The sequence below is a fragment of the Meriones unguiculatus genome, chromosome 21, assembly GCF_030254825.1.
Source record: "Meriones unguiculatus strain TT.TT164.6M chromosome 21, Bangor_MerUng_6.1, whole genome shotgun sequence".
Lineage (NCBI taxonomy): Eukaryota > Metazoa > Chordata > Mammalia > Rodentia > Muridae > Meriones > Meriones unguiculatus.
Window position 1 is genome coordinate 57789278 of NC_083368.1, and position 13645 is coordinate 57802922.

The 13645-nt window shown below is 47.7% G+C and overlaps 1 protein-coding gene across 3 annotated transcripts in view; it reads right to left on the reverse strand.

The window, feature by feature from the left end:
• Positions 1 to 877: 877 nt before the first annotated feature.
• The window catches only part of Cep41 (centrosomal protein 41), a 38099-nt gene continuing 25331 nt past the window's right edge, over positions 878 to 13645 (reverse strand). For all 3 annotated transcript variants that reach the window (XM_021641327.2, XM_060373784.1, XM_060373783.1), the window contains 7 exons: positions 12947 to 13016; positions 7995 to 8139; positions 6025 to 6176; positions 5586 to 5653; positions 4522 to 4636; positions 3768 to 3983; positions 878 to 3246 (listed from right to left, as the gene is read on the reverse strand). In XM_021641327.2, the coding sequence (XP_021497002.1) occupies positions 3098 to 3246; positions 3768 to 3983; positions 4522 to 4636; positions 5586 to 5653; positions 6025 to 6176; positions 7995 to 8139; positions 12947 to 13016 (915 nt within the window). In that variant the 3' untranslated portion in view covers positions 878 to 3097. The remainder of the gene's footprint in view (positions 3247 to 3767; positions 3984 to 4521; positions 4637 to 5585; positions 5654 to 6024; positions 6177 to 7994; positions 8140 to 12946; positions 13017 to 13645) is intronic.

A 13645-nucleotide genomic window follows, 5' to 3' on the forward strand; every position in this document is an offset into this window, starting at 1 on the left:
AACAAGAAAAACCACTGATGTATTTCTCCCAGCCCAGGATTCCAACAACTTATATTCTACAAGGGAACTAGAGAAGGAGGGTTTTGTTTTGTTCTGTTTGCTTGTGAATAGCTTAACATGTTAAGTTCTTTAGAATTTAAACAGGACCACAGGAAAAACTCCCTGAGCATCTAATGGACATTATTTATTCTAATTTCTGTTTGCATCTAGCCCAGTATGACTGCAGTCTCTGGCTTCCTGCCATAGAGAAAGAAAAAGGATAATTACTTTTAGCTATTCACTGATGCTACAGATTTTATAGTCCCAGCCTGAGGTTACAGCCAAGGTGTCCCCATTGTTGAATGAGCACTGCAGCCTCTTCCTTCCTCTCTCTCCTGCCACTTCCTGCCTCTCTTCTATCGTCCCTCCTTTGTTTCCTAGCTTCCTTCCTGCCTGGCCTCTTAAACCCATGCCCCGTTAAATGGCCCCTCTTTAAGATTTCTTAACTACACAGACCCTGGAAGAGATAAGCATTTTATTGACAAGATTCTGAGTAGAGCTAAGGGCATCACACAGTAGTCCCTACCTCAGAGGAGCGAGTCAGTGCCCAACACAGTGACACAGAAGAAAGCAGAGAGATGGTTGCCTAAGGTAGCCATCCGGCTCTGCCCAAGTTCCAGGGAAAAACACAGTACTGCTGACTAGAAAGCTATGGCCTCTTGCTCTAAACTGGAATGATTTCTACATTCATTGATGCAAAAAGCATATGCCTTTCTGGGAAATGCAGTAAAGAGAGGTACGCTTTCAAATCACTCGTCTCCTGGGGCTCCCCAAATCATTCTGACAGAGAGGAAAGGAGAGGTTGGCAGGTTTGAGCACATTAATAGCAAACGACAAATTAGTAACTATGTTCTTTAATCTTCAACATTCATAATTGCACAAAGTATCACTGATCATTTAGATAATACATGTCAAACAGTCTAGTGAAGATCCTGGTAAGGCGGAATGTTAGGGAGCAAAAGCATCGAGAGGAAGGCTGCGTGCAGGGGAAGGTCGGGCCTCCCTTGCCAACAGGGCAAAGTGCTACGGAGAAACACGCGGACATATATTCAGCCTGCTAGCCCACACCAGTAGATACACAGCAATTCTAATAATGGCTTTGCTAACCCGACGTTCTACGTACATATAATAGTTTCTAACTCGAACATCCCTCGCGGTGAATGCGGAACAGGAACAGGAGGAACCCGTCCTTTACTTTCAAAACAGAACTGAGAGAGGAGGTCTAATCTCCTGATGTGAACGTGGCAAACCAGAACTTTATTACCAAGGAACGGGTTTTCCTTAAAAAATGTGTATGTGTCAAAGATGACTGAAAATCTTGTCCATGCTAGGGGAAAGTCGAGTGCCGAAACCTTGCATTTTTCTATCTGTGCTGTAAAGAAAATAAAAGCCAGTGCATTTTGGCATTAGCAAAAGGCTGAGCTAAGCTCTCAGGCAATCAATGTATGGGGAAACACGGCAGGCTTCTCATTAAAGCTATGTGTACATTGGCTGAATTTTATACAAGATTCCCGAATCTTGTGGAAAATTGGGCACGGCTTGACATATGAACAATGTCCCTGGTCTGTCTGATTTCTAAAGCACTGGAAAATGTTGCACTTTGGAAATCAAGTAGAGAAGAATAAACACATTCTGAAACAGAGCTGGGTTGACTGAGTTATTTTTCCATATGTCTCCATGAGATTATTTATTACGTTTATTTCTCTTACAAACACAACCCTCATGCTAGAAATACTGTGGGCTTTTTCCTTTTTTTTTTTTTTTTTTTCTTTCAGTGGTGAGAAAATAGTACTGTTAAGGCAAATCTTACCCAGCAGCAGTAACCACCTAAGGATAGCAATTTTCAGCTGGCTTTTCAGAAGCTGGTTGCCATGACAAAGAGCACAATTTATTCTTTAGTCCCTTATCACAGCTACCATCACAGACCATAAAAATTAACAAGGCTGGTCCTTCCGTATGACTTCATGTGCCTCATCCTTACCTGAGGTCTTTGTTCCTCCAATTAAATAGAATGGGTGTCAGTCATCTAGCAATTCAATTAATGCCGATTCAAAATTCCGGCCCAAACCAGAATCTATAATCACAGCCTCCTAATCACAGCTCAGTTGTGAGAATGAAAAGCAAGCAGGAAATTGCACTAATTACTCAATTAGACTAATACTGTATTTTTAAGCAAGGGCTTAAGGGGTTGTCAGCGCTGACAAAGGACTCCTGAGTCCCCTCACCTGTGTGTCCCCACGCCTGCATGAGGGAGGCTGCCGCTTTCACGTGACCATGATTTCTGCCCATCTAACACGGCTGGACTCAAGTCAAGCAATGGGAAATTTTAACTGATATTAGGTTCATAATCGGAGGGGGGGCGGGGAGACAGCTGTGGCAGCCTCCCAAGGCTCTGAGCACAGACTTTTGGGGTGCTGGGGCCTTGTGCTAGGCCCTCCTCCTTCTGCTGTGAGCACAGAAGAGCACGCACCTTTCTGGTCCCAGGAAACCATTTAAGCACGAGATCATTTTGCACAGAGCTTCTTTGCTAAACCAGTAAGATGCAACCTCAGCCTCAAACTCCCAGCAGAACCTGCGGCGTGCGAGCTAAGACTCAGCCAGGCACCTGGCGCAGTGTGGGGCCCATGGGCTGCAGGAGCCAGAAACTCAGCTGCACCATGGGGGCAATGCCAGGTCCACCTGGAGAATCTTTCATGAAATCAACAGTGAACGAGAAAAGCCTGCCGGGAAGAACACAGCAGCAGATGTGACTGAATTATTTACAAAACAACACTGGTTACAGACCAAACGGGCTGGACCTTACTTAAAAGAAAGCATCTTTCTTTTTTCCTAGTCAGTTTCAGAAAACAAGAGTATTCTGTAAACAACAGGGAGGCAGCTAGCGCCTGACAAGCCTCTGGTTTTGTGGTCATCGTCAGAATCCTTCCTGAGTGGAGGGAGGGAGAAGTGGGCCCACAGAGCGTGGCCATTCCTCTACAGCAGTCTGAAAATGACCAAGTTGGGAGTGCTGGGGGTTCCGAAAGGAGGGGATATTTATTTGACCAAACAACACAGGTCTTCACTTCCAGGGTTTGCCTTGCAGGTGACCACTGTTGAGCGTGCGGGGGTTCGAGTGGACGGCAGGACCCCCGGTGGGCAGGTTCTGGCCACTGCGACTGGCAGGCACCTTTGAGTCTTTTCCGGCAGAGTTATTCTGGTTCAGTCGGCCTGAGGGGAGCAAGAAAGAGAAAGGAGCCAGGCTGCAAGAAGGGTTCCAGGAACAACCGGCCAAGAGCACTTTCAAGCTGCTGTGCTCAGTCGGTGGCCACGTTTGTGCCAAGGGGGCCTTCTGCAGCCTCTGTGGAGGACCAGTGGTGACCTACTGGCTCATCCCTGAGGTCAGCCTGATATTGGCGAAGGGGGTGGGTATGGGTAGAGAGGGTGAGGAGAGACGAAGGAGAGGGAGAGGAGAAAGCAGCAGGCAAAGACAGGAAGATGAAGAGGACGCTCGGGCAGGGTCTTAAGCAGACCCAGAAGCAGAAGGAGGGGGCTCTCCCAAGGAGGAATCTGAGCGGTTGCACTTGTTCTTTGGCTCTGCATGCTGAGCCTTGCCATTGCCCGTGACCCCCCCGGTAGTTCATGTGTCACACACAGAACCCCAAGTAGTTTAAGAATATGGACGTAAAGAAACACTTTTGCGATGAGGGGACACGGCTCAAGCTCCAGAAGCAAAGGTCAGAGTCTCTTACCAGGATTGCCTGCGGGCCCCTGCTCGCCTTCCAGGTAGCGCTCTATCTTTTTTAAGTCTTCTGGGGTGAATCTCCACTTGTTCTCGGCTGACAGGGGCGGCATTTTGGGGCTGGATCGTTTCCGGGCAGTACCAAGAGGGAGGGTCTGCTGGCAAGAGGCTGGCAGGGAGCCGGTGACCAGTCCTTCCGGGAATTTCTGAGCTAAGACCTTCAGACCTGCACGAGGAGAGCATCAGAAAAAGCAGGATTAGCACAGCGAGGCGCCGGCAAACCTTGCTGTCCTTCCTCACCAGGTCCGTGGTCTGAAACCCTCCTTCACTGCGGTGTCAGCAAGTGATCAAGAAGGCCACAGGAAAGCTCCTGCTCAAGTCTTTAGCCTTCTCACAGAGCCCTGCAGTAATGCTGTTAGCTTAGGAAGTAAAATCCTGTGCTAGCCAGCTAGGCCTAATGGCCCGCCTGTAATTGTAGCAGTCGGGATGCAGATACAGAAAGATTAAGTTTGAGGCCAGCCTGGGCTATGTGGGAAGATCCTGTCTCAAACACCATAGAAGCCTCCAGTCAACAAAACCTACAGTGGAAGAACAAACCTCCCTCTTGCCCCCACATGTGCTGAAGGAACCAGAGGACAGGTCCATGGCTCCCAGCTCCCTCTGGACCCAGGGCTGAGGTCCTGGCACTGAGCACTGAAAGGTGCGGGTCTGGAGGCAGCCCAGGGTAGGGTCAGCCCTGGAAAGCGGACTGCAGCTTTGCTCACCGCCAGAAAGCATGAAGAGGTTCTCGAAGCCGCGCTCGCACATGGTGGTGGCCGCCTGGCTGGCCAGCCTTTCGTCCTCATCGTATAGAATGATGATCTTGCCGTGAGCATTTTTCTGTGAGGCGAGTTAAGGGTCCAAGCACTGAGCTAATGCTTCCGGACAACACACACTGAGCTGCCACGGTTCATCCGCAGAGCACAGTGGACACCGGGCCTCATTCTCACCAGGGCCTCCCTTGCCACAGAAACCACACAAGACAGGGTAGTTCAGCTTGGGGAACTAGCATGACCTACGTCCTGACAGCATGAGCTGCGAACTTTACACCTTCCAATTCTTTCACCTTTATAACACTGGAAAGGAAAATTGACAGCCCTCATTTTCAATCTCTGTGTCATACCTCACTGAAGACCTCCTTACCATAGGACAGCAGAACCACCGCAAGGTCCAAAATAAAGGCACAGTTTAGGGAGTGATCCTACAAGGAGATGTCACCTACTGTCAAAAATGGAGTTTACAAACAGCTTACACCAGCATGGATTACAGATGCGAATGACTCCAATTTCATGAAAACAAATTACACATACACATATCAGAAATGAGTCAGGACAAAATATACCAGAACTGTGATAGGAGTTCATACTAATTATCTGATAATAGGATATCTTAGTTTTTCTTTTTAATATTTTCAGTATTTTTCTACCAATATGATTTAAAATTTCATAAAAATTTTAAGAGGAAAATGAAAATAGAAAAATATTTACTTCCTAAGTTTAATTTGGGCAGGCTTTCCGGAGGAGCCACAGTCTCAGGGCGAGGTCTCACAGACCCTTAACACTCTCAACACCCGAAACCTAGGGTTTTCTGGCACAGTGAAGCATGGTTTCCAAGGATCTGGCTTCCCAGCTTCGGTGTTCAGCAGCGATGAGGAATCCAAACTAAAACATGCTAACCTGGTTAGTAGCAAAGGTGCCTTGCAGTTTTCACACTAAGAACACGGTTCGTGTTAAGTCTGAGTCTTAAAATCCTGGTGACATCCAACTTCTTAAAACACAGCAAAGGATACATACTCAATAATGCTGCTTGAATAGGGGTTCATTGTCCTGGACAGAGTTGCAATTGGGTAACTGTGAGCTACAAAGACAAGAACAAGATCAGGAAGCCTAGAGCTCTCTTACAACCTGGCCCTTCTTCCCGGCTTGCTTGAGTCTACGAGGCAAGTATACTTTCAAAGTCAGTGAGCCATGAACCTAAGCGTACCCAAATACTTTATGAAAGAAGAGAAAATGAAAGGGCTCCACAGAACAAAGGCGGAAACTCGGCTTCGCTGCTTGTGGGTTGTGTCCTGGGCCCGTGAGGCACCAGAGACCACAGGCAGGCCCTCTCATTGGGCATGGTGGGGCTAACTCCAAGGGCATCCATGATGGAGCCAGCATGGACAGTGTCCCTGACTGCTGGTCCTGCACCAGCAAACAAGGCGAGGGTGTGCGGCCCTTGTCTCTTACCCCCGACAATATGGCACTGCTGATAAGAGCCTCTGTCACGAACGTCAAGCAGCAGGAAGGGGCAGTCCGGGTACGGCTTGTCTTTGCCACTGGGCTCTTCTTTCTTTACGAGCCCTTTGTCTACATCCAGTTCCCCAACGCCACTGATGACGCTACGAGCAGAAAAGAATAGGTCATCAGAAACTAGTCGGAGGCCAGAGGTCAGAGGTCAAACATCTCTTCAGAATGGAGAGATGATGTTCCAAGGCCACCCCTGAGAAGAAGCAAACAGGCAGGGTGCCGCAGCTCTGCCCAGAGGGCAGGCCTGTGCAGATGCTGGAGCACACTGGCCCCTAGGGCAGGCCTGCCTGGAGGTCTCCCTCACTATCCTCACTCAGAGAATGGAATGCAAGCCACTCTGCAATGGGCTGAGGGGTGGACGGTGCAGGGCAAGGGCTGCCCTCAGCAACAATGGCAACATTCGGAAAAAGGAAGGCGATGGTTAATCCAGTCGAATGTAGGGAGTAAGAAAACAGTAAGTGGGCAAAGAATAAGGATTGCAGAAAAAGAGAAAAGATCTTTAAACACAATATCAATTACAAAGAACATTTCCCACACCTCACGTGCAGGCCCGGGCCGTGTGAAGATTCACCAGCCAAACGTGGACAGGGCAGAGCGGCACTGCTGTGAGTGATGTGGGTGCCATTTTAGTTAAGTACACCCTCTGAGGCTCCATCATGGAAGAAAAGATCACCTAATGACACATTTCTCAGAATGTCCTGTCATTAGGTGACGCGTGACTGTACTCACACAGCAACCTGTGCAGTGTGAACACTAAGCCTAATTTTCAGTAGTTATCTGCAGTCACTTCCAATTTACACAGGAACATGATGAGCCTGAAGAGGCTTTTAGAGGAGAGGAGACAGTGGAGGAGCTAAAAGTAAGGGCGCTCGTCACTGACAGCTCTGTTCCTAGCTCACTAAACAAGAGCTGCCATCTTACTGTCAGGGAGAAAATGCGGCAAGAACGTCAGAGGACGGAGAAGACCAGGCGCTGTGAGCAAAATGGCACGCAGCGAACCCTGTAAGGAAGTAAGACTGCTCTCGGGCGGGCGAGAACAGCAAGCCTAAGTGAATGCGTTGCCTCACTCCCCGCCCGTCCTGGGACTCCACTCTCTGCATTTAAAGCAGTAAGCACCATGACTCCATACTATACCGTGCGTATTTCATGCTGTCCTCTCTCCGTTTTAAACACTGTGTGTATGTGTGTGTGTACACCGAAGTCTGGTACTTACGTCTGCTGTGTGTTTGTAGGGGTCCACAGAGGTCACATGATGGTTCTGAGATGCAAAAAGGGTGCTAGGAACTGAACCCAGGACTTCTGCAGGACTTGTGCTACACAGCGAGTCCCAGGCCAGCCTCTCCAGTCCCGCCCATCTCTTCCTGCATGCATTTACATAGCCCTCTGATAAAAGCAGCCACGAAAATAAGAACACAGTGGCACCAGTGACGACGTTTTTCTAGCAGAAGTGTCTTGTCGGGGATGGGATAACTGCGTGCCGGAAACCAGCACATAAAGCTTCGAGCAGTCACGCACGGAGTGGAAAGGCTGAGCCATGTGCTTTAGAGCTGGTGCCAACGGCCGCTACCAGTTTCCGCTGTGCCTGTTCCATGCCAGGGCACCCTTACTCTAGACAGGACAAAGTTCATACTCAGAACAGAGACCTAGTGCGTGAAAAGCTACCCCTAATTAGCCCGAATGTGGGCGGGCTGAGAAGAACGGAACCGAGAAGTGAAAACTAACCTGCTAACCAGCCCACCTTCACACGAGCTTGGCAAGAAGCAAAGAGCGCTCCGGCGGCATTTAATAAAGAAGGCAAAGGCTGGGGCTGGTGTGGGGCATCACCGCTGCCAGCTCTGTTCTAGGAAAGTCAGTCTGTGAGGGGGGTCAGGTGGACATGGCAAGCGAATAAGGCACTCCAACACAAGTACCTCTGCAGAGTGGAGCGGCCGGACTCCCCTGCTCCTGGGCTGTTGATGAACTGGACAGGGCTGGGCGAGTCTTCCCCAGGGCTCCCTTTGCCGTTGGTGCTCGCAGCGATTTCCGAATCAGCCTCTGAAGTTGCAGAATCATTGTCTGAAATTTGCAATGAAGGAATACTTAGGGCTGGTGGGAGGGCTCAGTGGAGGGTGCTTGCCACTGGACTGAGGAGTCGGATTCCTGGAGAGCATACATGAAAGGAGAGAACCAGCTTCCATGCTCTCCTGACGCCACAAGCACACTGTCACAGGTGCACGTGACACTCACACCACAAATAAACACAGAATTCTAAAAATTAAAAAAAAAAAAAAGCCATCAAATGGAATCTCAGGACTTGAATGTACTTATTAGGTATTTCCCTTAATAAAAAGTTTTAAAAAATCCTATCACTATGGCTAAGTTACTCTAAAAGTTGTAACACAGGAGCTCTCCAAACACTGAGGTAAGCCAGGGGTTCCCAGGACCCTTTCCTGTGTCTACAGAGTGAGAACCCTTTAGGATGTTGTCTGTCTCCATCCCTACCTGGCTAAGGACAGAGCCTGGCGCCCTGACCTTGCAGTCCAGCTAAGTTCACAGCCCATCACTTTTCCTCCCCGTGTTTGTATTTGCCCTGCTGGCATGAAGGAGGCAGTGTGAACGCTCCAGACTCCAGCAAGTTCTGCGGAAGTGGCAGCACATTTACTAGCACACATGTTTTCCCTGTCGCCCAGGCTCTCACAGTAAATCCATCTGGCAGTCAAAAGAAGCGTCCCTCATGAAACAGTGGTTAATAGTTTCCATTAACTCCACCTTGAACTGGCGTGGTGGCTCACAGCCGTGATCCGAGCACTTGGGAGGCTGGGGCTAGGGTACCGATAGGAGTCTGAAACCAGCTTGTGCTATACAGCGAGTCCCAGGCCAGCCTGAGCCACAAAACAAGAGCTTCGCTCAAAAAAGGAGAACTCTCTCTTTGAAGTAGGTCTATGCCTTTGGAACAATCTGCGTGACGAAATAGAAGTTCTCTAGGTACCTACACACTATGGCAGTGTTAGGGCTAAGTATTAGAAGCTTGCTAGGCTGTGGCTGAGCCAAGCAGTTTGCTGCAGGCATCTGTTCTTGGTAAGAAAATCTGGGTTCTTAGACTGGCATGTTTTGGAGACATTGTCTTAAAGATGAATTGAGTGAACATTCTTTTAAAGCAAACAACTGATGTTATTTCTTGTCAGTGGCTACATTTTTTAACAAAACCTAGAATTTTGGGATCTGTGTTTGGCACGCAGAGGTGAAATATGGAGAGTTTCCCCATACTGGACACATTTCTGATTTCCATAACTCAGTAAAACAACATTTGACAAACGCCAGTATACCATACGAAGGCACACGCAGGCAGAACTGACCGCGTGACACAGACCAAAGGACCTCAAGAGAGCATGAGAGTCTACTGTGAAGGGGTCAGAGCCACGTTACAGCGAACCTTAAGACGCAACGGGCCGAGCAGGCAAGCCTGTGACACAGCTGGAGGACCAGGAGTTTGAAGCCAGGTTCAACAGAAAGGGAATGGTGGAAAGGGAGGAAGGGAAGAGGGGAGGGGAAGGGAGGGGAGGAAAGGGAAGGAAGCAAGGACTGGAGAGAGGGAAAGAAGGAGAGAGGATGAATCATCAGCTGACAGGTTTTGGTGTAGTAGCAAGGAAAGTTTAAACCGACGGAAATACCCTCCCTGACTGATGACAGGCCAGGTGAGGCGGACTTTCTCCACAGGCTTCAACCCGGACAGTACATCGCACTGATGCAGGCAAGAGCCGGGATCAGAGCAGCTGCTGTCTACCAGAACAGACACAAAAGAAATTAACAAATACTCTAAGCCACCTGGGAAAGTTCCGGGTTGGAAATGTAATAATTTTTTTTTTTAATGTAAAGATATGTTTTCTGTGATAGAACTTAGTGGAAGCTGCGCTTAGTGTGCGCACAACCCTGGGTCTGACCCCCAGACACACGCCTGTGTGCACCGCATGCACACACAATTCTGTTTGTGGTGATTTAGGAACGATATTTTATATGCAGGAATAAACACTGCTTACATTCTCAGGTTAAACATCTCACCTCACTAAACATGGGTAGATACAGTTTACACATACTGATGCTCTCTCGCTCTTCCACAGTCTTTAGGAATATAGAGGGGGATGAGGCTACAACGTTTGGGAATTTTCTGTTCTAACAAATGCAGTGAAAGAAGAAATGGAAGTGGCCTAACAATTAGAAAAGACTAAAATTTAATTTGTATATGATGAAATATGCCTAGAGACTTCAAGCAACAGGAGAACACAGACAAACAAGCCTGAGGTTATGACTTAAGTGCTAACCACTACCCTTTCCTGGACACCGACCAGAAACACAAGCCATCTCCCTGCAACGCCGTAGTGATGGAGCGTTCCTGTGGAAATACAGCTCTAAGTGTCTACACAGCTTCCAGCCCCTTAGTCTCATTCACTGTCTTCCTCGGGGCCTCAAAGCCCTCAATGAAGAGATGCCACTCCTGGCCTGTTCCTGACTGACCAGCAGAACTGGGATTTTATCCTTTATTCTGATCTCAGTGGGAACTGTAAAATTAATCAAAGACTTTCCTCACCATTTGCAGTATTATATTGGTTCCTGTTGTATATTAATTATGCAAAGCGCTTACAAGTCAATAATGAAGAGGAGCATTGTTTTAGAAAAATAAAATAAGAAACATATGAACTATGTTTAAAAGAGACAGTAAATGAATGTGTGGGCACACGCACACACTTAAGACACACAGCTCAACTTCACTACCAATGAAATCAAAAGATAAAACGATCACATATGCATTTTTATCTGTTGGATGAGTGAGCAGCTCCTAAGGGATGATTATTCAGTTTTAATGGCAAAGAGCTCTTATTCACCCCCAACAGGGGTGCGCACAGGTCACACCAGGGATGGTGGCCACCTGTGACCATCTGAGCAATTCGTGTTCAAGGAGAAATGAGCTCACATGCCTGCTCACACATGTACAGTGGGGCACCATCTCATCAGCATGACAAATCAGAAAAACAACCCGCTATACCCAGCGTTAGAATAATTCAACTAAGGTTTGTCCTGTATGCATGTAAGTATGTATATGAACACGTCTAGAGTCATGTGTTTGAAGCCTGTTTAGTGACACTGGAGAATACACATGAAAAGTAAACTTAACGCAGCACAAAGCAAGTGAGCACAGAGCGCACACCCTGACTGAAGATGCAGGAAAGTGGGCCCAAGTCAACAGGGATTATTACGTATTATAACTGTCTTCTGAGTTCTGCCATCCTGAAACAGAGTTTTTAAGTCGGGAACAAGCATTAACAGTGTAAGAGGAAGCAAGCTTTACATTCTTCCCAGGTAACCGCCCCCACGCCCCCCTGCCCCCCCCCCCGCCAGCCTGTTCTCAGGGCTCCCCGCCGGCTTATATCCATGTAGAACGCAGGGAAAGCAGTAACACGACTCCACTATGGCGTCCTACCTTACAAGAGCCTATTTTGCTGTGCAAATTTATTTCAGAAGAGAAAATTGCGAGCGCCCATACCTTCTGGTGCAGCACTCTCAACAATGAATGAAAGGCCAGATCTAGGGGCTTAAACAACCCAGTTAAACTGGGAATACTTGGACAAGGAGACGCAATTATCTCTGTTACAATGGGTCCTATTTCTCTGCTGGGCGAGAGGCATCCGTCAAAGATAAATTCCTGTAGTTTTCAGATTCTCTTTATCCTCCCTAACAAAAACCAGCCCAGTAAAATGACAGTTGAGTTGCATAAAACCAGTGTGTTCAGACTTCCTGAGACCCTTGTCTTGAAATCAGAAGTGAAATTCCTGACCTACATCAACCCTAACAAACGCCTTCCTCTTCAGTAAACAGGCATACACTGATTGCAGGGTACTTCAGGATAAAATCAAGACCTGAAGTCCGGGTACTCCTTTCATGACTGAACAACTAGACCGGTTTTATTTTCCCGTTGGTATTTAAGAAAGGAAATCTGGAGCCTGCTTATCTCTCTAGCCTTATCTCCCACCCAGTGTCTGCCGTCCCTGAAGACCAGGGCAGGCCTGGATCCCCACATTCCTGGCATACATGCTGTCCTTTCATGTCCAGACCTTGCTCCGGCTACTCATCCCCATAACTTGCACGCCTTCAAGGCCTAGCTCAGATGCCTTCGGGAAGCCTGCTTCAGTCTAACTGGAGAACAACCTTCCTTCCTGAGCAGCCTCTCAGCGCTCACACATTTTCAGAAGAGCTCTTCGGAATCCCCTGCTGATAGGAGAGACTTGCTACTGGAGACAGTTAGACTGGTGCTGGGGTCCACTCCCTCCTTTCCAGACAGGCCACCCCGGGCTTAACTTCCGGTGCTGGGACTTCTCATCTGTAACACACACGTTCCTGGCCGTTTTTGAGAATATCAGACAATAAAATTCTCATGAAGTTCCTAGCAAAACATGCTTAACAAGTGACTGCTGCATGTTTCAGTGACTCCCGACACATGGAGAATTTTGTAGTGTTGCCTCTCCTGACACATGTCCATGGCTGTACACGCACAGCTACAAATCCCATGGGAGAAGAATTTGCTCAACCTTTCAGTCTCTTCCCACTGAATTCTGTAACCTGTGTATGCACAGAGACAGGAGAAATATTTGCTGGAAAAAAAGGAAATAATATTTTCAAACACCTAAAACAGTGAAACTGTGTGTCAGGAAACACTATTTTTTAAGAAAGGAGAATAATCAGGGCACCAGATAGTATTTCTCTGAGAGACACTAATTGCAAATAGACATGTCGCTGACTCAAAGCCTTTGAACATAGCAGTAGGGGCGCAGGGTGGGCGCTTCCATCAGTGGTCAGTGTGTTAGCCTCCTTCATCCTCCATTTTAATTACCTTCCAGCCGTTGGATCTCCTCAGCTGTCACTTCCAGTGATTGATCTGACAGGGAAGCAACCTGAATGACCTGACAGAAGAGAACAAAATGTGTTATATGTGTGTATTTTTACTGTAAACCTCGGCGATTCTGTCTTTTGCAAAACACTGAGAAACTCCAAACATCAGAGACTTCTTGTTGTAAGATGCTGTCAGTGTCCCGATGGGCAAATCTTATTGACTGTCAGGCCTCGTAAGCATCATTGTGGAAGCCACCCCACAGATGGATGGTTCAGAAACAAAACGCAACAACAAAAACTTATGTAAAACATTACACACCAACAGCACAAGAAACAAACAAGTGATGTTACATGTTACATGTTATGTTATCAACAAAGAAGCTCCAAGAATCACTTAGGACTAGAAACGTGGGTGAGAGTTTAACGCTCCATCTGTGTGGAGTCTGAGTCAGTGTAACGCAGCATTTCTTGGAAATGTGATCCCGACCTATAACAACCAAAATGGTGTCGACAATCCCCACACAACTGAGGAAGAAAGGGAATTATAAATATGACTTAACACAGTGTTCATTCTAAAGAAGCGTCCACAGGCCCCAAGTCCAGCTGGAGCTCATCAAAGAACCTCTTGTCTGGAGGTCACGGGGACACCTTGTTCATCACTTTTCAGAGAAGGAAGAGGGTGCTTTTCGTGGAGTGCGGA